Source organism: Brachyistius frenatus, unplaced genomic scaffold (assembly GCF_029030835.1).
Source record: "Brachyistius frenatus isolate BFR_SWC_R1_liver_20210118 unplaced genomic scaffold, ASM2903083v1 Contig_111, whole genome shotgun sequence".
NCBI classification, from domain to species: domain Eukaryota; kingdom Metazoa; phylum Chordata; class Actinopteri; family Embiotocidae; genus Brachyistius; species Brachyistius frenatus.
The window spans coordinates 96,330-117,500 of NW_027210710.1; the positions used below are offsets into that span (position 1 = coordinate 96,330).

Below are 21,171 nucleotides of genomic sequence, written 5' to 3' on the forward strand. Positions count from 1 at the left end.
ATATGTTCGTATGTTATGAAATGTTTCCAGCATGTTGACGAAAATGTTTAATGTTTAATTTTGGTGTAAAAATTCTTCTCTTTTCGGTCATGATAGGACGAGACAAAAGTCTTGCTACAGCAAATGCACACGATTCTTTTTAACTTTTACCAAAACTGAAGCAGGAACATTCAGTCGAGATAAATTTGTCACTGTGAATTTATTAAATTGTGTCCATGTCTCAAATTAGATTTTTGACCCTGAAATTAAAAAAGGCCTCCCGTCCTTATGGGGGCCAAAGAGTCCAATTACATCCTTATCAGATGAATAGTTTTCCTCAGAAAAGAACTAATGTGGAACATGATCTGGTGCCTCTTTCCCCAAATAATAAGCCTTAAAGAGAACTAATGTTGTCCAGATGTTTTATCTCCTGATTCACAGCTGTTTCAGGAGGCTCTTGACATCAAAATGTCTTTCTGAACCGTTTTAGGTGACTTGATGTGGCGCCGAGAGTACAGATGAATATTTACATGCCTGTTCTTTCCAGAGTAAATTTTAAACAATGTCATTATAAAGAAACACATTAATAAAGCTTTGATAAATGATAATTGAACTGCATTTGAAAGTCCTTTGTGTTTCCGTCTCTCTGGCTCCCTCTGCTGGCGGAGCAGCTCGTGCTCGTCAGAGATACTTTCACCACGGCGCTCATGAAGAACCTGATTGTGGTTCTGGTCTGGCTCGTCCTCAGTTACATCAACGGCACCTTGGTTGCCATCTTTTTCAGACACCAGGTAAAAACACAAACAGCATCTTAATTATCATCTGCACCTGATTTAGGAGCTCATCAAACCCAATTATTTAATTCCAGCTTCTCATTTTAGTTTTGTTTTTTCCTAAAATTATCAAATGTCTTTTTTACAATTAACTGTTTACTGCACTTTTATCGTTGGACTCAACATGGGCTCTGATAAACGTCATTTTTCATCATTTTCAGACACTTGACTGAAAAGTAATATATCAATAAAATAGCAATATTTGACATTATAAGAGTTGGAGCCTATAATACACAGCAGGTATGAAGACCGGCAGATCCACCTGCCAACACACATTCAACACTTTAGAAATGACTCCATATTTCATATTTGTGAATCAAAAATGAAATATTGTGAAGTTAAGTTTACCGGTTATTTGTTTTTACCCCCCCCCCCCCCCCCCATAATCTAACCATGCGACCCTTCGTCTTCCTCCAGACCTTCTACGAAGACCCTCGCTACATCCTCTTCATCCACATGGTGATCAACGACGCCGTCCAGCTTACGGTCACCGTCACACTCTTCATCCTCAGCTACATCTTCTACAAGATCAACGTGTCTTTCTGCTGCTTCTTCATCCTGGTGGCGGTCTTCACCACCAGGAACACCCCCATCAACTTGGCCAGCATGGCCATCGAGCGCTACGTCGCCATCTGCCAACCGCTGCGTCACGCTCAGGTCTGCACGGTGAGGAGGACCTACGTGGTCATCGGGTGGATTTGGTTCATCAGCGTGGCGCCGGACATCACCGATCTGTTCGTGACGCTGGCGACCGAATCCCTGAGCTTCTTCCACGAGTCGGTGTTCTGCCTGCGCCAGAACGTGTTCAAAGACCCGATCCTGGCTTCCAAAAGACAGGCCGTTGATATCATCTACTTCTCCTGCGTGTTCCTCATCCTGGTCTTCACCTACCTGAAGATCCTGTTTGCGGCGCGGGCCGTCTCCACGGAGACCACGTCGGCCCAGAAGGCCAGGAACACCATCCTGCTGCACGGCGCCCAGCTGACCATGTGCATGCTGTCCTACATCTCCCCGAGCGTGGAGGTCGTCCTGCACATCATCATCCCGGGACGCATCCTCGAAATCCGATACGCAAACTACCTGATCGTCTACATCCTGCCGCGCTTCCTGAGTCCCGTCGTCTACGGCGTCAGAGACAAGAAGTTCAGGAAGTACCTGAAGATGCACCTGCTGAGCAGCAGGTGCACCGACCAGCGCACAGAGTGGCAGCGGTGAACAAAGCCGGCTAGTGACAGGTTACCAAGGGCGTTTGTATTTTTGAAGAATATTGAAGACTTTTTGAAGACGTTTCAAACGTGCTCTTTGCAAAGAAAATATAAAAAATATGTGTCTAAAATATTAAATGTGGCAGAAAATATAGCATTTATATTCCTTCTGAAATTAAAAAAAAACCATCTGTAAGAATGAGTTTGTATAATCCGATTGCAATAAAGTTTTTTTATAATTGTGAATTATTATCATTTTGTCCGTCTCGGCCGACTGTTTTTACAGGAACATGAATATGTTGGCTTTAAAGCTGGTTTATATAAAACACAGTCACATCACACATCCTGGAAACATGTCAGATAGTTCAATATTATCTCAAATCTTTTGGTGTCCAAATAGTTGCTTTTTTCACACCTGTGCAGGTAATCTGCAACATTCAGAAACCCGGATTAAATCTATACTCATCAGATTAATTGAAATTAAATCTTGAACGAGTGACGGCCTGTTCGTCTTCTGCTAAACTTCATTGTTATTCATCTTTTTTTAGCTTCATTATGAGCTCAGGGATCAAAATCTCCTCCGTGCTCATTACCGGGAATCGAAGCATGATAACCTATGACATCATGACCTTCAGCCCGTCCCCATGACGACCTGATCGATACACGCATACACAGCATTCTTATATGAGGGAGCAGGCTGCTGGAGGAAGTCCTGACTCTGATCCTGATCCTGGTCCTGATCCTGACTCTGATCCTGGTCCTGATCCTGGTCCTGATCCTGGTCCTGACAGGTGAGAGGCTTCGTTATCACTCACTTTAATGTCTGTAAATATTGAACTGATGTTTTCACATCTTTAGAACACAGCTGATTTTGATTTAATATTAGTTGTTGTTTTTTAAATGTTTAAAAAGGTTTTATGAGGCTTTCAAACTGAAGTTTAAAATATGTAAATCTGCAGAAAAACAACGAAACCAGATAATTATTTAATGTGATGTCACATAATTATATATATTATTATTACAGACTGCAGTGTGAATATTGATGAGCTGCTGATTGATGTAAGTTTGTATATAATGTATTTGTAAACATTTATATTGTGTAAAACAGGAATGATAATGTAGCGTTACTATAATTCTACATATAAACCAGATTAAGGCATCTTGTGTTTACACTTTGTTATAGTTAATAATAATATTGAACAAACACACAAAATAAAAGTACGCTGTTGAATGCAAAGATGTAACATCTTACAGATATTCTGTGTTATTACAAATCTGAGAACAATCCTCTGAAAGATGAAATGTCTTTAATTCTAAATTATTTGTCAGAATTTTCTTCAGATTTTCCTGCAGATTTCAAAGAACTCCTGGCTGAGTGTGAAGAGGATATGTGTGACCACACAGGTGTGAACAGGTGAGGAAGTTTATCTGTTTAAATATTATAAACTCACCCTTAAACTTTGTTTTTCCATTTTAAATTCTGTCAATTGTGTATAAGAAAAATTAACTGTTGATAAATTTTATAGCAAATGTTTTTGTCGAGGTTATATTTCTATGTTATTTATGATCCAATTAACTATTTTCCATAAAATCGAACTATGTGTAAAACACATGCTTTAAATGCGGATGAATGGAGTCAGATTCGATTTGTGTTGCTCTCAGACGCTGAAGAGGAGATGCTGCTGATGAACTCCTCCAACGGGCCTCTGGACCTGCTGATGAGTAACACCAGCTCTGTACCGATAGGGGGCGCCGTGGCGGTACCTAAAGACAGCTTCTCTAATGCTCTGACCAAGAACATGGTGGCCATGTTGGTGTGGCTGGCCCTCAGCATCATCAACAGCAGCATGGTGCACACCTTCCTACGGCACAGGTACACAACTCTCATGATGTTTGATGATTTCAACTGTGGACACGAGCAGCAGCACCTGACCAGAAAATCATCTCCTTTAGTTGGGTCCAGTGGTGCAGAGCTACAAAGATGATCTGATTAATTAATTGGTTGGTTTACAGACAATTATTATTCAGCAATAATCTGGGTGATATATTATTGTCTGCAAAACTACGACAGAGACTCTTGTTCCACTTTCCTCCGTCTCTACTCTTCAGTCTGACTCTCGAACACTCTGACCGAGCAGCAGGTTTTTATATTAATCAACACATCTGATAAACACACGCAGCCACAACCACGACTGGATTTATCTCAAGTTTTTCCCTTTTTTTTTTTTTTAACCATGTGACTTCTGTGTACCTCTGAGCACTTCAAAAACACAGGTGACCTGCGCTCTACAGTGCACCTGAACGCCTCCTCTGCTGAACATACTGCTGAAAACAGTTATTCAGTCTTCCACTTTGCTGCATGTTATTTCTGAAAAGAGTTATTGAATAATAAGCAGATTATTCCATTATAATCCCCGTTAGTTGCAGCCTTGGTGTAAAGATGCATCCATCTCTCTCTGACTCCAGTGTCTTCTACGAGAACCCCCGCTACATCATGTTCATCTCCATGGTGATCAACGACGCCATCCAGCTGACCCTGGTGACGGCGCTCTACGTGGTCAGCTACATCTTCAGGAAGATCCACGCCTCCGTCTGCTGCTTTCTGGTAAGTCCCTCCCATTTTCAGTCTATTTTGTAATAACATTTCATCCGACCGCCGTCCGCCGCCCTCAGATCATGACGGCGGTCTTCACCACCCGCTCCACCCCTCTCATCCTGGCCGGCATGGCCGTGGAGCGCTACATCGCCATCTGCTTCCCGCTGCACTACATCCAGATGTGCACCGTACCCCGCACCCTCCTCCTCATCGGCTTCATCCTCCTCCTCACCGCCGTCCCGCCCCTCACCGACCTCCTGGTCACCGTCGTCAAGGAGCCGCCCAGCTTCTTCCACGCCTCCATCTTCTGCGACCACTCGCTGCTGTTTCGCGACCGGTCCATCTACTACAAGAACTGCGTGTTCGACGGGACGTACCTGTCCTTCGTGGCGCTGACGCTGCTCTACACCTACTGCAAGATCATGCTGGCGGCGCGAGCCGCCTCCACCGGCCTGGCCTCGGTGCAGAGAGCCAGGAACACGGTGCTGCTTCACGGGGTGCAGGTGGGTGTCAGGAGGAGGAGCGACCGAGAAACTGAGAGCTGAGACGCAAAGGAGCTGAACGAACTTCAACACCGAGAACACAACGAAAACAAACGCAGCTATCGAGTCACACACATTATTTGGTATTTAATCAGCAAAAATGTCCACTAGCTTATTTAAGATACAAAATATAATAATGTCCGTCCATCTGAAAGAGTCAAGAAATTTAAATATCACCAGTTTTAACTAAATATAAGCTGCGTTTTTCTGCAGTAACACAGACGAAGAAAAATACAATAATTATTTTCATCAGCAGTTTATCCAACAATTTCTTTATCAACAAGTTAAATAATGACCTGGTCCATATGGTAGAAAACTGGAAACAGCACGTTAAACAGAAAATCCTTACATGTAACGAGGGGCAGGGGATTCTTGGCATTTTATTTTTATCAAACTGATTCATTGTTTTTTTTACGATTAACTGAAATTTCTTTTTTTTCTTTTTTTTTTTGTTAATAAGTGTTTTTCAGTGATATAAATCCTGTCCTCCTCTGTTTGTTTGTTTGTTTGTTTGTTTGTTTGTTGCTCCAGCTGCTGCTGTGCATGCTGGCCTTTGTGGTTCCCTCCCTTCAGGCGGCGTTAATCTCCCTCTTCCCCCGCCTCAGCCTGGAGATCCGTTACATCTTCTTCCTGCTCGTCTACATCATCCCCCGGTTCCTGAGCCCCATGATCTACGGGTTTCGGGACGAGCTGTTCAGGAAGTACTGGATCCGGTACTTGTCCTGTCAGAGTCACCGTGTCCGACCGGTGCTGCTGAAAGCGAACCCGCCGGTGAAGCGATCACACGAGGCGGACTAACGTCCACCCGACAGTCGGTCGGCTGCAGGTTCGGTGGGATGTGATTCACTCCCACTTCGTATTGCACTGTTGTATTTGTTTGCTGCATCGGACTGAAGAGTCAACGGTGTCATTTCTGTGTCTAGTGAATCACTGCTTATAGAAAGTCAGCTGTTATGCTGCATCAAAAACTAACAACATATTACAGATGACTTCAACATCTTGAGATATGTGCTTCCTCCTCTTCTGCCCGTTTCACAACCATCACCTGGACTATAGCGGAGTAAACAGCTCTGGACTCTGGACAGTAGCACCAGGAGCTGACAACAATAGACCAATAGAAAGACATATTCCTTCAGCGGGATGGAAACAGCTCACATTTGGAAAGTCTGAAGATGATCAAACTTGTTCCAGATTCTAGCTGCAGTCCCTGGTCTAAAACCACGGTTCAAATCTGCTAACATCGGCGACTTTACAGTTTCTGGACGACAAGACGAGGCTGTGAATTAGCCGACTCTGTATCAGGAGCCACATGGGGCCGAACAGCTGGTATTTTGTTGTTACTGCACAGCTGCTCCTGTTGCTTTTCTTCACAATGTTTACATGAAAGGATAACGGACTTCCTGCTGCTGCTTTTCTAATCCTGCATTTAGCACCATTTACTGGAAGGAGGAAGCTTTTAATAAAGAAAAATATTTTTGAATCGTATTTCGTCTCAAGTTTATGTGCAGAGAAAAGAAACAGAAAACAATAAACAAACAAAATATCATAATCATAATAATAATTTCCAAATGCCAAAGATGAACCGCCAAAAACTGCATTTCCTCACGTGGCCACAGGTGTTGATTAATTGAGAAAGTAAGCAACAAGATTAATTAATAATGAAAATAATCCCTAGTTGCAACCCTATTTTTTTTTTCATATTTCCGTGGCAGCCATTAGTTAGAAGCTACTTTGCTTATTCAGATTAATAATACAATATCTAATCAACAAAACAAACACGTTAGGATGCGTTATCATGGGTTAAGATATGCAGCAGTATACAAAGTAAATTACTTAAATTAACCTCACTGTCACCAGCTGCATCATAAATGTCCTTAATGCAAAAATGAGCCTATAATCAATTAATAATCATTAAGTTATTTTTGCAATTGGCCTTCTTGTTTTAACTAAATATGTCAAAAACAAAGATAACAAAGCCATATTCAACTGTTATGTACACAAACAAACAGAAAAATTACATTTAAAAAGTTGAAAACTGTATTTCTGCTTTAAAAATAAACATAAAATACACATTACACATTCAAAACAGTTGAATTTTCGGTGACTAATCGTTGAATGTTTAAAAGTATGTTTTGGGTACTTTAGGAACATTTTAATACTCCTAGTTTTGTACTGTGGTAGTCATTTTTGAACGCAGTACTACAGGGAGTACTTACAGTAGCCTGCAGAGGAGAAGTTGATCCTCTGGACCTGAAGTGTGGAGAATAAATCCTTTGAGAAAAAGTCTTCATGAGTCTTCAGCAGGAAAAACTCCTGTTTCCTGAGTCCTGCTGATAGCAACAGAAGTGGCTAACGGTCGGCTAACGGAGTAAACACACCAACATAATAACTGTTGACGAACTGAGTCGGGTGGAAGTAACAAATATCCCCTCCAAAAACAATCAAATAAAAACAAAACCCTCCTGGCTGCAGACACTGTAGACACCGGCTGTTTATGAGGTGAACAGTAGCATTAGCTCCAGCTTTCCAATCAGCTCCAGGTGCTTCCTGCTGCGTCTCTCTGGCAACAGAAGCGGAACCAATCAGGCGGGTCGAACGCAGTTTAAATTTCCCGCCTTTACTGAAAAGGGAGCACTCGATTTAAACGCCGGCGGGTCGAGGTATTTTATTAAATACTCCGGTAAAAAGGAGGACGTGGGGTGCCCGTCGAAAAAAACGAATTCAGTGGAAGCGGAAATATAAAGCAGACTCAGTCTCTACAGACGCAATATTCAAAATAGATGAACAGCTAATTTTCCAATAGTTTAATATATTTCAAGTGAAAAAAAATTAAGATGCTACTGACTAAATTTTGGGATGTTTTTAGGTGAAAAAAAAAAAAGTAATGATTTGGCAGATAGAAATAGAAAAGCAAGATTGGACAAGATGAAGTTGAGGTTGGTTCTTACAGATGATATAATATTTGTTTTAGGATTTATTCAGTAAATTTGTTTTTAAAAAGAGCTTTAAAAAGCACAAACAGATCAAACCCATGTGTCTGTGTCCAGGAACAGCCCTCTGAATCTGGCCGGGATGGCCGTTGAGCGTTCAGATCTTCACCTTCTCCCTTATCCCCGCCGTCGCAGACATCATCGTGGTCGATGCAGCAACTCTGTAGGGAACAAGGTGAGCCTGAAGGTTGGGCTCCAAGCCTCCCAACCGGGGTTTCACTGACCGGCCGCAGGACACCGGACGGGTGCTTTGGCATGTTTTAGCCGAACGAGTTGGTACAAACTGAAAGAATGGACAGCGGTTACAATACACCTGCATGTATTTCCCTAAAACAGACGACGAGCTCTGAAGTCACAAGCCGTAGGATTCATTTGATAAACTGCAGTGTGGTTTAAACCAGCTTTTGCGAAAAGGTTCCAACATACTGACTGTTTACTGTCGGTGTCCCAGACGGCAGCTCAGAGAAAGAGGAAAAGGCTGCTTCAAAACCTGCTGCTTTAGTAGTTCCTCTGATTGCATTTTTAAATGATTCCAAACACACGGAAGGTTTAAATAAATACTAATGTTTCACAGAATGAGAGGACGGAAAGGCGCAACGCCGGGAACAAGAGGCTTCATGCAAACAAAAGTTAAGATATCCAAGTACAAGTCCCCAAAAATGGATGATGTCCAAACGGGCAACCCAGAACGGCGACATCTAAAAAAAACAAAAACTGTTGATAACCTAAAACTGATCAATATAAAGCAACAAAGGACTGACAGGAACAAAAAGCATCGAAACATGCAGAGGGAGAGGAGGACAAGGAGGGACAGATGAAACTAATCAGGGCGGGACAGGAAGTGAAGTAGCCTGAAACCCAGCGGGTGAGCGACTTTACAACGTCAAACAGGAAACACAAAAGCTCGGCTGAAATAAGGACGTAAAATCCAAACCATGACAAACACAGACATACATTCAGTCAGTTTAACCGTCTACATCAGAACCAGAACCAGAACCAGAACCAGAACCAGACCTTCTAGGAGGAAGAGACAGTTGTTGTTTTTTTACTGTGTAAAAGCACTACGCAAGAAAAAGAAGTAAAAAAGAGGGAAAGGAAGGATGGGTCAAGATGTACAACCAGATTTTGGCCACTAGATGGCGCTGCGACCACAGACATGCAGGAGTGCAGCTTCCCGAGGTCCCACAAACACATACTGAACATCTTGTTGATTAATTAGATAAAAACTCACTTTGTGTGTGAAATTTCATCTGCAAGAAGAGAAAAGAAAAAGAAAGACGTTTTATTATTGATGAAGGAGATTCCTTTTGCTATTTATACCAGCTGAATTATATAGAAACACAGAAGACATACAAGCATTAGAAACACTGTGCAATTGACTTTTTTTCCTAATTATTTGAACAATGAACGGTCACTATATTGTTTTCTATTAAAAAATTGTTGTTTTGTTTATAGTTCATATGTTTGTGTGCCATGTAATCCCATGTGGGATGAACTATTTTAATAGCCTGACACAGAAAATAAATGAAACAACGCATTGATATTTTATTAAACCCATGGGAGCTGCATTGTTGCAGCAGCAGAGGAAGTGTTTCTGCTCTGGAAAGTTTATCTTAATGAGAATAAATGTGACGTCAGCTGTATACGTTACTGCAGTGTAAAATGTCTCTGGGGATGTTAGAGGCATATTACAGTAATTTAAGAGTTCATTACAGGAACACCAGAGATGTTGTTCTGTCTCCCAGGTGTGACATAGAAAGACTATTACAACGGCGCCACAGTAAACAGAAAAATTAGGAACCATAAAACCACTTAAATATGATTGCTGAGTCCCTCTGCAGATACAGAAACAACTTTACAAAGAGCTCCGTCATCAAACTCCCTCTGAATTAACCACTGAGTGCCGCAAACGCATCATAAACACACAAACTCTCTGATGGCACTTCCTGTTCCAGAGATCCGAACCCGTTCCGGAATGTGACGGAAAGAGCCGAAGACTTCCTCCGAGCGAGGAGACGGACGAGTCGCGGTTCAGACGGAGGGAGCCCGGCAGCCCGCTGCGGACTCTGCTCCCTCCTCCTAACAGCTTGTTGTTGGAGGCAGAAGGAAGGTTGTGCTTCAGGGTTTTGGGGGTTTTGGGGGTTTTGGGGGTTTTGGGGGTTTTGGGGGTTTTGTTTTTAGCAAAAGGAGCTCGCGGTCTTTTTTTTCCCGACTCGTTTTTGTCTCTTTCATCTGCGGAAGTTTAAACTTCTCAAAACGCATCATGGGGTGAAAGAGACGCGCGAGGAGGAGGATGCTGACCCGGTGATGAAGGAGGCTCGTGACACGGTAAGTCGCAATGAAACGTATCACACGTCACTGCCACCATAAAGACTTGATTAATCCTTTAACTTGAAGTTGTGTGATTTCACCTGCTGGGACTCTTCATCCTCTGGTTCTCTTCATCGTTTTTCCGCCGCTGTGGTTTCGATCAGCTGTTCTGAATTATAGATCAGCTTTATTTCAGTGTGCAACCTGCGGGACCCCTGAGAGCCCAGCGGGGGGTGGAGGGGGGTGGAGGGGGCCCGTCGTGTTATTACACACCCTGACCGACCTCTGCTATACTACTCACTTTAATGTTTGTTTGGTGCCTGATTAAAAATGAATTAAAGTTCATATTAATGAAGAATAACACACATTTGTGGTACATTTCTGTACTCCAACATGTAATATAACCTATTATGGGCTGTTTCGCTACGTTAGCAACACCGTGTAGCCAGTGAGCAACAGCATATTTAATTTTTTTATTACTACTGTGATATTAATAGTCCTGTTCTGTGATTTTGAAGGATAATTTTCACCTTCAAATGTAGAATCAGTTCGTACATTTAAGGAAAGAAATCCAAACAGAGCTGTCAGTGAATCTCCAGAACAGACAGTAAACAGTCCCAATGTCTTTCAAATAAATAAATAAAATCAACCTCAACTGAATTTTTGACTTTTGGGAACAATATGAAATTTTTGCTCCATCACAATTGACTAAACTATATGTTCATATTCATTCATATTAACTTAGTATAAAGTAAAAAAAAAAAAACTAAAGACACAAGACAAAAACAAAAAAGATGAAAACAACTACAAAGTAAGAGAAAAAGAAGAAACAAGATGTTAAGACAACCAGAGTGTTTTATTATACTAAGATATATCATTAATATTTGACCATAATCACTTTGTAGCAGCAGTCAATGATTTAGCAGCTGAATTAAAGTAGTTAAATACTGTTGGGTGTTTCAGTCTATAATATTATTATTGATACAGAAAGCATTGACATTAAAAGTGAAGTATTTCCCTCTGAAATGTGTAGTAGAAGTATAAAAGAGCATAAAATAGAAATCTACTGGGAGCAAGAGTTTGTCAAACTTTACTTAAAAGTAACACTTGAGTAAATTTACTTGGTTTCTATCCAACATTGACCTGCTTCCTCCAAACACGCCCTCCACCCACCTCGGATTTAACACACACACAGATGAAGATGGATTTCATCCTGTGGACATAAATCACCGAGCTGAGCAGAAAAAAAAAACTGGATTAAAACAGCAGCAGGAAGCGAGAGGGAGATATTCAGGAGCAGATGAAGTCAGAGCGCCGCGGTTAAAAACACCATTAAGTCGACACAACGTCCGCGATTCCTCGGCTCCATTTCCTACCTTCTGCAATCAGAGACCGAGTAACATCATTACATCACATTACACCCACCCTTTACCTGCAGCGAGCCACTTACTGCAGCCTCAGAGAGGACGGGAGCCCTCGCTGCTGTTCGGAGGCATCACTGATCAGGAAGAAAGAAAAAGCAGGAATATTAATCACATGATAAACGAATGGCAGAATATTCAATCTGGTGCCATAAAAACAGGAAGTAGCCTCAACAGACTTCTTCTGGGAAATATTAGAAATTTATCAAATAAAAAAGGAGCCTCTGATCTCAGCAGGTGCGTAAAACCAACATCTACCGTCCCGGAAACTTCACCTGTTGCTAAGAGATATTAAACCAACAGAGCTGGATTGAATTGTGTTTTCCTGGCAGTTATATTAATATTCTAGTATTTCAGGAGGCCTCTGAAAACGTCACCATACGTTTTTTTCCCACACTTTCAGAGTTTGATGTGAACTTTATACTCGTGTGCTGCGTGATTTCATTGTGTAGTTTTTTTGTTATTGTGAAAGTGTTGTGCAGCATGTGGGTGTTTGGACAGTAAACGAGCATGTGTGGGAGTCGCTTTCTGTTTGGGCTGCATCTATGTGGGGTTTTTAATACTTGATCACATGCTTACAACCTGTTAGTGTTGATTTGAGTGAAATTTAATGGATACACGCTGAGGTTCACTCAGTGAAGATTTAAAATCCATTAAAAGCTTTTTGGCTCTGAACCAATGAGCGTCCTGATTTGTCAGGTACATCAAATTAGTGTCTGGCCGTCTGCATTTGGCCGAGTGGCTGGAACTAAAGTGCCTACATAAAAAAATAAATAATTGAATAAAATGGAAATTCCTCCTCAGCAGAAATCCTTTCCATGGGGTCTTTTTTTAAAGATCGCTGACTCAGCTTTAAAAAAAAAAAAAGAAGAAGAAAGGGGAGCAAAAGAGACGACAAGGTCTAATTCACACGTTGGCAGTGATTCAAAAAGTTCCAGTAAAGCTTCATGTTCAAGGTCAAAATGTTGAAAACTCAAATTGAAATGAGCTTAAAGGACGAGGCTGATGTTATTCTGTCAACAAATCCCATAGAAAGACTCAAACAACATCTATTCTCTGGGTATAACAGTGAGCACAGACACGGACACTTTTACGTCTCCGTTATTCATTTTGCGTGTTTTTCCCCACAGATTGATTATAAAAGTGTTCGTAGCTTCAGGTCTGTAAAATGGTTCTGATCCAGAAGTGTCTTCAGCTGCAATCCCAGCGAGTGCCACTAGAGGTCGGCTCCAAAAAGCCTCCGGCTCCATAGACTCCCATTCAACTTCTCTCATCAAATCCAAAGTGAATAAAATGTAAATTAAATTAAATAGGATGATTTAATTACGTAACATAAATAAACATGTGTGAAGAATAAATGTGTGACATGACACAAAGTTTGAATGATCTGTCGTAGAAGATTGTGTTTCACGTCAGTCGTATCACTCCTCACGAGCAGACTGTGGACGTAAAGCTGCTGTCGTGTAACCGAATCCTCACGAGGGAGATCACGTGTCCTCAGAAAAATCATACGTCGATAAAGAGGCGGCCTGAAAAAAAATAAGGTTGAGGTTTAGAAACACGTCGTCGTTGCAGTAGAGCAGCAGAGAGGATTTTTTTTTTTTCATATTTCATACACTTCCTTCGTCTCTGCTGACTCGGCAGTTCTAACCATGGTGAAGGAGGACGTCCCCGGCTGGGTCCGCCAGGACTCCGACGAGGGTCTGGTCCACGTGAACGTGGGCGGTCTGAAGAGGAGCGTCTGCTGCAGCACGCTGAAGAAGTTCCCCGACACCCGGCTGGGGAAGCTGCTGGCCTGCGACTCGGAGGAGGACATCCTGCAGGTGGGTCGGCCGCCCGTCACTTCCTCAGCTCACTTCCTTCTCCGTTCTCCTTCCTCCGTTCGTCTTCTTCCTCCCGCAGGTGTGCGACGACTACGACGTGCAGGAGAAGGAGTTTTATTTCGACAGGAACCCGGGTCTGTTCCCGTACGTCCTCCACTTCTACCAGACGGGCAAACTGCACATCATGGAGGAGCTGTGCGTCTTCAGCTTCAGGTTAGAGACGCATCTTCTTGCCAAACAGAGAAACTTTCCATCTTCAGCCGGGCGTTCAGGGCGCGAGTCACCTGGAGGCAGACGAGCTTCTGAACCCCGAAAGTTGCTTTAAATAAAAGGCCAAAATGGAGAAAATCCTTCACATGGAGGACTTCCTGTTTGCCGGTTGCTTTTTCTCAAGTTTGAAAGCCGCAAACAGTGAAAAGATTTTAGTGAAGGATTTTAGTCTGAGTTTGGTGGGGTGGTCCCTCTCCACTTTCCATTTTTCCTCCACTAATTTAAAGCCCTATTAGACTGTAGCCGGTTCCCGAACTAACTTTGATTTGGCGTCTGCTTCCCACCCAGTCAGGAAATCGAGTACTGGGGCATCAACGAGTTCTTCCTGGACAGTTGCTGTAGTTACCGTTACCACGACCGCAAGCTGGAGGGCAGCCGGCACCGCAGCTGGGACGACGACAGCGACGTCAGCAGCATCGACACGTCGGTGGACGAGATATCGGACTTAAAGAGGTGAACGAATCGAGTCGTGCCCCCCCCCCCCCCCGTCTCTTCCTCTCTAAACTCCTCCTCTTCCTCTGTCCTCCCAGGGACATGATGCACTTCCAGGAGGTGCGTTACGGGAACATCAGGAAGTGTCTGTGGCTGACGCTGGAGAACCCGGGGTACTCCGTCCCCAGCAAGCTCTTCAGCCTGCTCTCCATCGGGGTGGTGCTCACGTCCATCACCACCATGTGCATCAACAGCATCCCGGAGTATCAGGTCGGTACGGAGAGCTCAAACACAACGAGGACGGGTATCATGGGTACCACAGGTACCACAGGTACCATGGGTACCACGGGTATCACGGGTATCACATGTATCACGGGTACCGCGGGTACCACAGGTATCACGGGTACCGCGGGTATCACAGGTACCTTGGGTATCACGGGTACTGCGGGTACTGCACGGGTACTGCGGGTACTGTGGGTACTGTGGGTACTGCGGGTACTGTGGGTACTGTAGGTACTGCGGGTACTGTGGGTACTGCGGGTACTGTGGGTACTGTGGGTACTGCGGGTTCATCGGCCACAAATAAAACACAAAGCAACAAACCGAGTGAAGATCAGTAACTTGTGTCTGCTGTGGGGTCAAATTACTGCTTCTGTCAAAGGAGTCTGGCGTCTTTGAGGAGAGCGACATCACGTCTGATTGGGTTCTTCCAGGTGGATGAAGTACATTTTGTTGCTGATCCTCTTTTGGACTCTTTAGGAACATCATTTATTATCGTCCCCCGTCTGTCTGAGAAATGATGGTGAGAACAATCTTCTCCTAAATCTGTGTCCTGTCAGACGTTGGACTCTGACGGGAAGCTGCTGGAGGACCCGACCATGCAGGCGCTGGAGGTGTTCTGCACCTGCTGGTTCACCTTCGAGGTGAGGAGATCAAAAACAACAAAACGAAGCTCTCTTCTGCACGCCGACAGATTTGAGAGACGCTGAGTGTGTTTGATCTCTCCGAGGTCGTGACGAGGCTGCTGCTCGCCCCGAACACCAGGAAGTTCTTCCGTCACCCTCTGAACATCATCGACATGGTGACCGTGGTTCCCATCTACATCACGCTGCTCTTCGACCTGATGGTGGGCTCCGAGTCCGACCCGGGCGTCCCGGGACGGCTCATCCAGGTGGGAGGGGACGTCAGAAACCGACCGAAGTCCGAACGGCACGATATTTAGAAGCAGAGATCTGAATGTGTGGCTGCGCTTCTCTCAGGTGTTCAGGCTGATGCGGATCTTCAGAGTCCTGAAGTTGGCTCGACACTCGACGGGTCTGCGCTCGCTGGGGGCGACGCTTCGGGTGAGTCTCGTGTTTTAACATTTATAAATACATATAGATTCAATTGTTTGTTGTCACGTCACCTTCATGTGCGGTTGTTTGTTTCAGGAGATTCATGAAGTTCCTGAAAGTTTTCAGCCTCATGAAGCTGCAGAAATGAAACGTGGAGCTTTTTTTTTAATAAACAAGCTGAATCTTTGTTTTTCATTCAGTGTTTGTCGCCGCGGTGTTTAGTGGATCCGAAGGGAAATAACGACGGGAACAATACAAATAAAACGGAGCTGCTCATGAACTCCACAGGGGGCCTTTAAGTCTCTTCCTTGTTTTTCCTCCAAGTTGCACAACATCGAGCAACGTTTTTCTCGTCTCCGGCCTCCTTTGTATCGTGAGGATGTTCCAGTCGTGCGTCGAGACGGTTTCTAACTCGCTGTCCTCCGTCTGCAGCACAGTTACCGTGAGGTCGGCATCCTGCTGCTCTACCTGGCCGTCGGCGTGTCCGTCTTCTCCGGGATGGCTTACACCGCCGAGTACGAAGAGGTGAAGTTTGAACCGTGTCTGTCTGACGGTTCCTGAAGGAAGCGCAGCGCAGCGATGCACCCGGAGCAGCAGGAAGCAGCGACCTCCACGAGGAAGTATTCAGAGTCGCCTCTTCATCATCATCATCATCATCATCATCATCACTGAGTTCCACACGTTACCGTGACCGTATATTATCCTGCCGCTCCGGGTGCATCGCTGCGCTGCGTTCAGCAGGAACTGTGTTACTTCTCCTGGTACGGCGTGGTGTTGGTTTGAATATGTTGTACAGTGTGACCGTGTGTTTTCAGGACGTGGGTCTGGACACCATCCCGGCCTGCTGGTGGTGGGGGACGGTCAGCATGACCACGGTGGGCTACGGGGACGTGGTGCCCGTCACGGTGGCCGGGAAGCTGGCGGCCAGCGGCTGCATCCTGGGCGGCACCCTGGTGGTGGCGCTGCCCATCACCATCATCTTCAACAAGTTCTCCCACTTCTACCGGAGACAGAAAGCTCTGGAGGCGTCGGTGAGGAACAACAACAACAACAACAACTGCGGGAAGGCGAGGATGAGCTGCGAGAGCGAGCCGGACGGGGACGAAGAGGACGAGGGGTCGGACGCGGACAGCTGTTGCCTGGACGACGACGACATCGAGGAGGACGACGTGGACTACGAGGACGACGGAGGCGTGATCAACTACAGCTACGTGGAGCATCCGTCCTACGCGTCAATCATGAGGATGAAGGAGACGCGTCAGCTGTGACGACTCGGCCGAACGAACCCGGAGAGGCTCGACGTTCGGACCGGGCCGGAGACGACCGGACGGGGGTCGGACCGCCGGGTCGGGGGGGAGTCGGACCGTCGGGGGGGAGTTGGACCATTGGGGGTCGGACCGGTTGGTCGGACCGTCGGGGGGGAGTCGGACCGTCGGGGGGGAGTCGGACCGTCGGGGGGGAGTCGGACCGTCGGGGGGGAGTTGGACCGGTTGGTCGGACCGGAACACTTGTGCTTCCATTAGAACACATCGTACTGTAGTTTCTTCATTCAACGTGCATGTCGGCGGTTTTCAGGAAAATATACGAAGTCCAAAGTGAACGTAAAAATCGACAGAAATGTGATCTGGACTGAAAGAAGCAGCATGAACACGTGTGACATTAAAACAAATCCAAAACTATAACGACAGACTGAATGTTGCTTCAGATCAAACATGCTTCCGTCACTGGAGGAGAAATAATAATCAGATCTTTTTACACTCGCTGCTGCTTTGGTTTGATAAACTGAAATCTCTTCAGCATCACAGCTGATTGATTTACATTTCACCAGAAAAACTAAATCCAGCGTGTTTCAACCCGAGAGGTCAAAGTTCAGAGAAACGATCCTTCAACTACCGACTTCATCACATCTCCAAACCTTCGTTCTGAAAGACGAGCAGGAAGGAAAGTTTTAGGAAGGACATTAAGACGCTTCGCAGCTCAGCTCGAGTTTCATTTAATGGACCGTCGATGATTCTTCAACAGGAGACAAGACGATGCCGACAGAGTTCAGATATCTGTCAGAGAGGACGAAGAGAGGACGGAGAGAGGACAGAGAGAAGACACAGAGAGGACGGAGAGAGGACAGAGAGAGGACAGAGAGAGGACGGACAGAGAAGACGGAGAGAAGACGCAGAGAGGACGGAGAGAAGACGGAGAGAAGACGCAGAGAGGACGGAGAGAAGACGCAGAGAGGACGGAGAGAGGATGGAGAGAAGACGCAGAGAGGACGGAGAGAGGACGGAGAGAAGACGGAGAGAGGACGGAGAGAAGACGGAGAGAGGACGGAGAGAGGACGGAGAGAGGACGAAGAGAGGACGAGCAGGTTGAAAACATCTTTCATGTTCTTAAATATTCAGTTAAAGATTCTGATTTTCAGCTGAAGAACCTCAAAGATGCACGAAGACACTTTTTACCAAATCACAAGAAATCTGTCGTCTTAAAATGAAACGTCACACACACTCACACACACACACACACACACACTCACACACACACACACACACACACACACACACACACACACACACACACACACACACACACACACACACACACACACACACACACACACACACACACACACACACACACACACACACACACACACACACACACACACACACACACACACACACACACACACACACACACACACACACACACACACTCACACACACACACACACACACTCTCACACACACACACACACACACACACACACACACACACTCACACACACACACACACACACACTCTCACACACACACACACACACACACACACACACACACACACACACACACACACACACACACACACACACTCTCTCACACACACACACACACACACACACACACTCACACACACACACACACACACTCACACACACACACACTCACACACACACACACACACACACACACACACACACACACACACACACACACACACACACACACACACACACACACACACACACACACACACACACACACACTCACACACACACACACACACACACACACACACACACACACACACACACACACACACACACACACACACACACACACACACACACACACACACACACACACACACACACACACACACACACACACTCACACACACACACACACACACACTCTCACACACACACACACACACACACACACACGGCTGATTAAAGATTAATTTGTTATTTTCTGCCTGAACTCGAGACGAAACAATAAAAAGAGAACGAGTGAGAAGTTTCCGTTTGTGACGATCTGATTGGACGAGGACACTTTTAGAAAGTCGAGACGACAGCGAGTTCGGTCGCGGCGTCCTCCAGACGGAGACGATGATGAAGGAGACTGAGGAAGAATCAACTGAAACACGTCTGATAATTAACATTGATAAAGAAATTTAAGACAAGACAAAGAAAATACCGGGAAACTTCTAAATATCAAATAATAAAACTATATGGACAAAAACAACAAAACACAGAGACGAGTGTGTCCTTAGTTTTTATTGTTTTCTTTATTCGAGAAGCAAAAACAAAAAACAAATACATAAACCAGAAACCGCTGATCTCAAACATGCTGCAGTCTTTAAGGCAGAAACATTCAGAAACCGACTCAGATGCCAGAAAAGAAATGAAACAAGGCGGAGATCATTTCTGAAATATCAAAAAGACAAAAACATTTTCTCTCCAATTCACCAAACAAACATCCCAAAAAGATGAACTCAAATAAATCGTTGAATTTGACACGTTAACAGTTTCAACATAAAATAAAGTGAATCCGTCCGCTGCTCGTTTCATCAGGATTATAACTGGAACTGATTCTCATTAAATAAACGCAGCTGCTGAAATATTAATGAATCTCAATTCTTTACCTGGAAGTGAATAAATTAAATCACAGCAACATCGTAGTCTGGAAACGTCATATTTACCAAATGATAACTTTTCACACGCACGCAAAAAAAAGAAAAGAAAAAAAAATGCAGTTTGGGGAACAGAAAAGAAGTTTTTTAATTGTTTAATGACTTTAAAAACTCCTGCAGAGGTTTGTTTCAGGCTCGTTGATCATCAGAAAGTTCAGTTATGAAAAGTGTTTAAAAGTCACTTTGTTAAATAAAAACAAACAGTTGAGTTTCTGTCTCTGTTCTCCAGTGGCTTCGACTTTAATCCTGCGCTTTTCATATTCTCCCTTTTTAAAGTGAACAAAACCAGTTTTTAATCACTCAAAAAAAAAAACAACAACAACAACAACAACAACAACAGTGCATCGACAGAAGAATCCCTTTAGCTTCGTTTGTAACGCGTTAAAATAAAAACAGAATCCAGCAGTCGGTTGATCGACACGTTGAGCAATAAACTGATTTAGATATTTGAAACTGAGCGTTGAACTCGTCAGATGAATCCTGATCGTATATTTACAGACGTGAGAGTATCTACAGCAAAGAGTTATTTTACAGCCCTGAGGAGGTTTGGTGACCTGAGAAGATCGTTTTCCTTCCGAACGACTAAAAACCTTCGTAGAAAAATAGAAACCGTGTTTATTGTGTTTATTTGTGTTTATTTGTGTTTATTTGTGTTTATTTGTGCTTTGTCGTCTGTCTCGGAGGAATGTTCGAAGTTGGTTCAGTTTTTGTAAATTTCAGGACGTCGTCGTTAAAATCTGAAGTAGAACGAGATGCTGGAAATAAAAATCCAAACTAAACACCATTAAAGGGCAACGATGGTTAAACGAGGGTTCAAATCTCATCGTCCCGTTTCAGAAATCGATCCGACGTTCAGATGAAAGTTTGTTTTCACCTCGTCGGTAAAACGTTACGAAACAAATTAGAAAACTGGAAACAAAACCTTTAAATGACCCGTTTATCATTTCTAAACGATGAATCAACGCTTTCTAACAGACTATCAGGATGTTAATTATTAAGATAAGACTCTGAGGTGTGTTTATAAAAATATGTATCTGATAGGAGACGTTGTGATTGTTTACAAACGGTGAATAATTAATAACATCCTGAAAAAATCTATTAAACTTTGATTTAATGCTCGAGAGGAGTTCATATCTTGTTTTTAATTCAGTTGATCATCTTGTGGTCGATCAGATTCATCAGGTTGGAGTCACAAACAAACAAACAAACAAACAAAAGGATTTCTGACATTTCAAGAACAATATTTTCCCTTGTTGATAATCTGGATTGTGAATAATTCTGATTGGTCTTGTTGTATAACTAATGGTGATAGTAACCATGACGACAGTGTAATAATATAACGTGAAGGTCTGATCGCCACCAGCTGCCGTTTCCTACGTAACAGAGTTGTTCGTACATTCAGCACCGAGTGGCGAAATATAGAAAACGTACGAATACGTACCGGAAAAAAAACAAAAAAACAACGTGAAA

At 44.0% G+C, this 21,171-nt stretch overlaps 4 protein-coding genes across 4 annotated transcripts in view; 3 read left to right on the forward strand and 1 right to left on the reverse strand.

The window, feature by feature from the left end:
• Positions 1-659: 659 nt before the first annotated feature.
• On the forward strand, positions 660-3,686 carry LOC138629184 (odorant receptor 131-2-like). The gene is made up of 5 exons (XM_069712704.1): positions 660-770; positions 1,230-1,993; positions 2,714-2,808; positions 3,371-3,431; positions 3,680-3,686. The coding sequence occupies exons 1-5, from the start codon at positions 687-689 to the stop codon at positions 3,684-3,686; spliced, it is 1,011 nt and encodes a 336-aa protein (XP_069568805.1). The 5' UTR covers positions 660-686.
• Positions 3,687-3,789: 103 nt separating this feature from the next.
• Positions 3,790-10,228, forward strand: LOC138629185 (odorant receptor 131-2-like). The gene is made up of 6 exons (XM_069712705.1): positions 3,790-3,890; positions 4,484-4,622; positions 4,691-5,116; positions 5,687-5,879; positions 8,758-8,823; positions 10,134-10,228. Exons 1-6 carry the CDS (start codon positions 3,817-3,819, stop codon positions 10,226-10,228), a joined length of 993 nt encoding a protein of 330 aa, XP_069568806.1. The 5' UTR covers positions 3,790-3,816.
• A 71-nt stretch (positions 10,229-10,299) lies between these two features.
• On the forward strand, positions 10,300-17,074 carry LOC138629144 (potassium voltage-gated channel subfamily S member 2). The gene is made up of 10 exons (XM_069712659.1): positions 10,300-10,473; positions 13,521-13,699; positions 13,779-13,912; positions 14,258-14,422; positions 14,500-14,671; positions 15,241-15,324; positions 15,411-15,572; positions 15,661-15,744; positions 16,168-16,260; positions 16,551-17,074. Exons 2-10 carry the CDS (start codon positions 13,529-13,531, stop codon positions 17,001-17,003), a joined length of 1,518 nt encoding a protein of 505 aa, XP_069568760.1. The 5' UTR covers positions 10,300-10,473; positions 13,521-13,528; the 3' UTR covers positions 17,004-17,074.
• A 3,721-nt stretch (positions 17,075-20,795) lies between these two features.
• Positions 20,796-21,171, reverse strand: part of LOC138629145 (serine/threonine-protein kinase 3/4-like) — a 19,464-nt gene continuing 19,088 nt past the window's right edge. Inside the window, exon 11 of the mRNA XM_069712660.1 lies at positions 20,796-21,171. This exon is cut by the window's right edge and continues 599 nt beyond it. The gene's annotated coding sequence lies outside the window, so the exon portion shown is untranslated.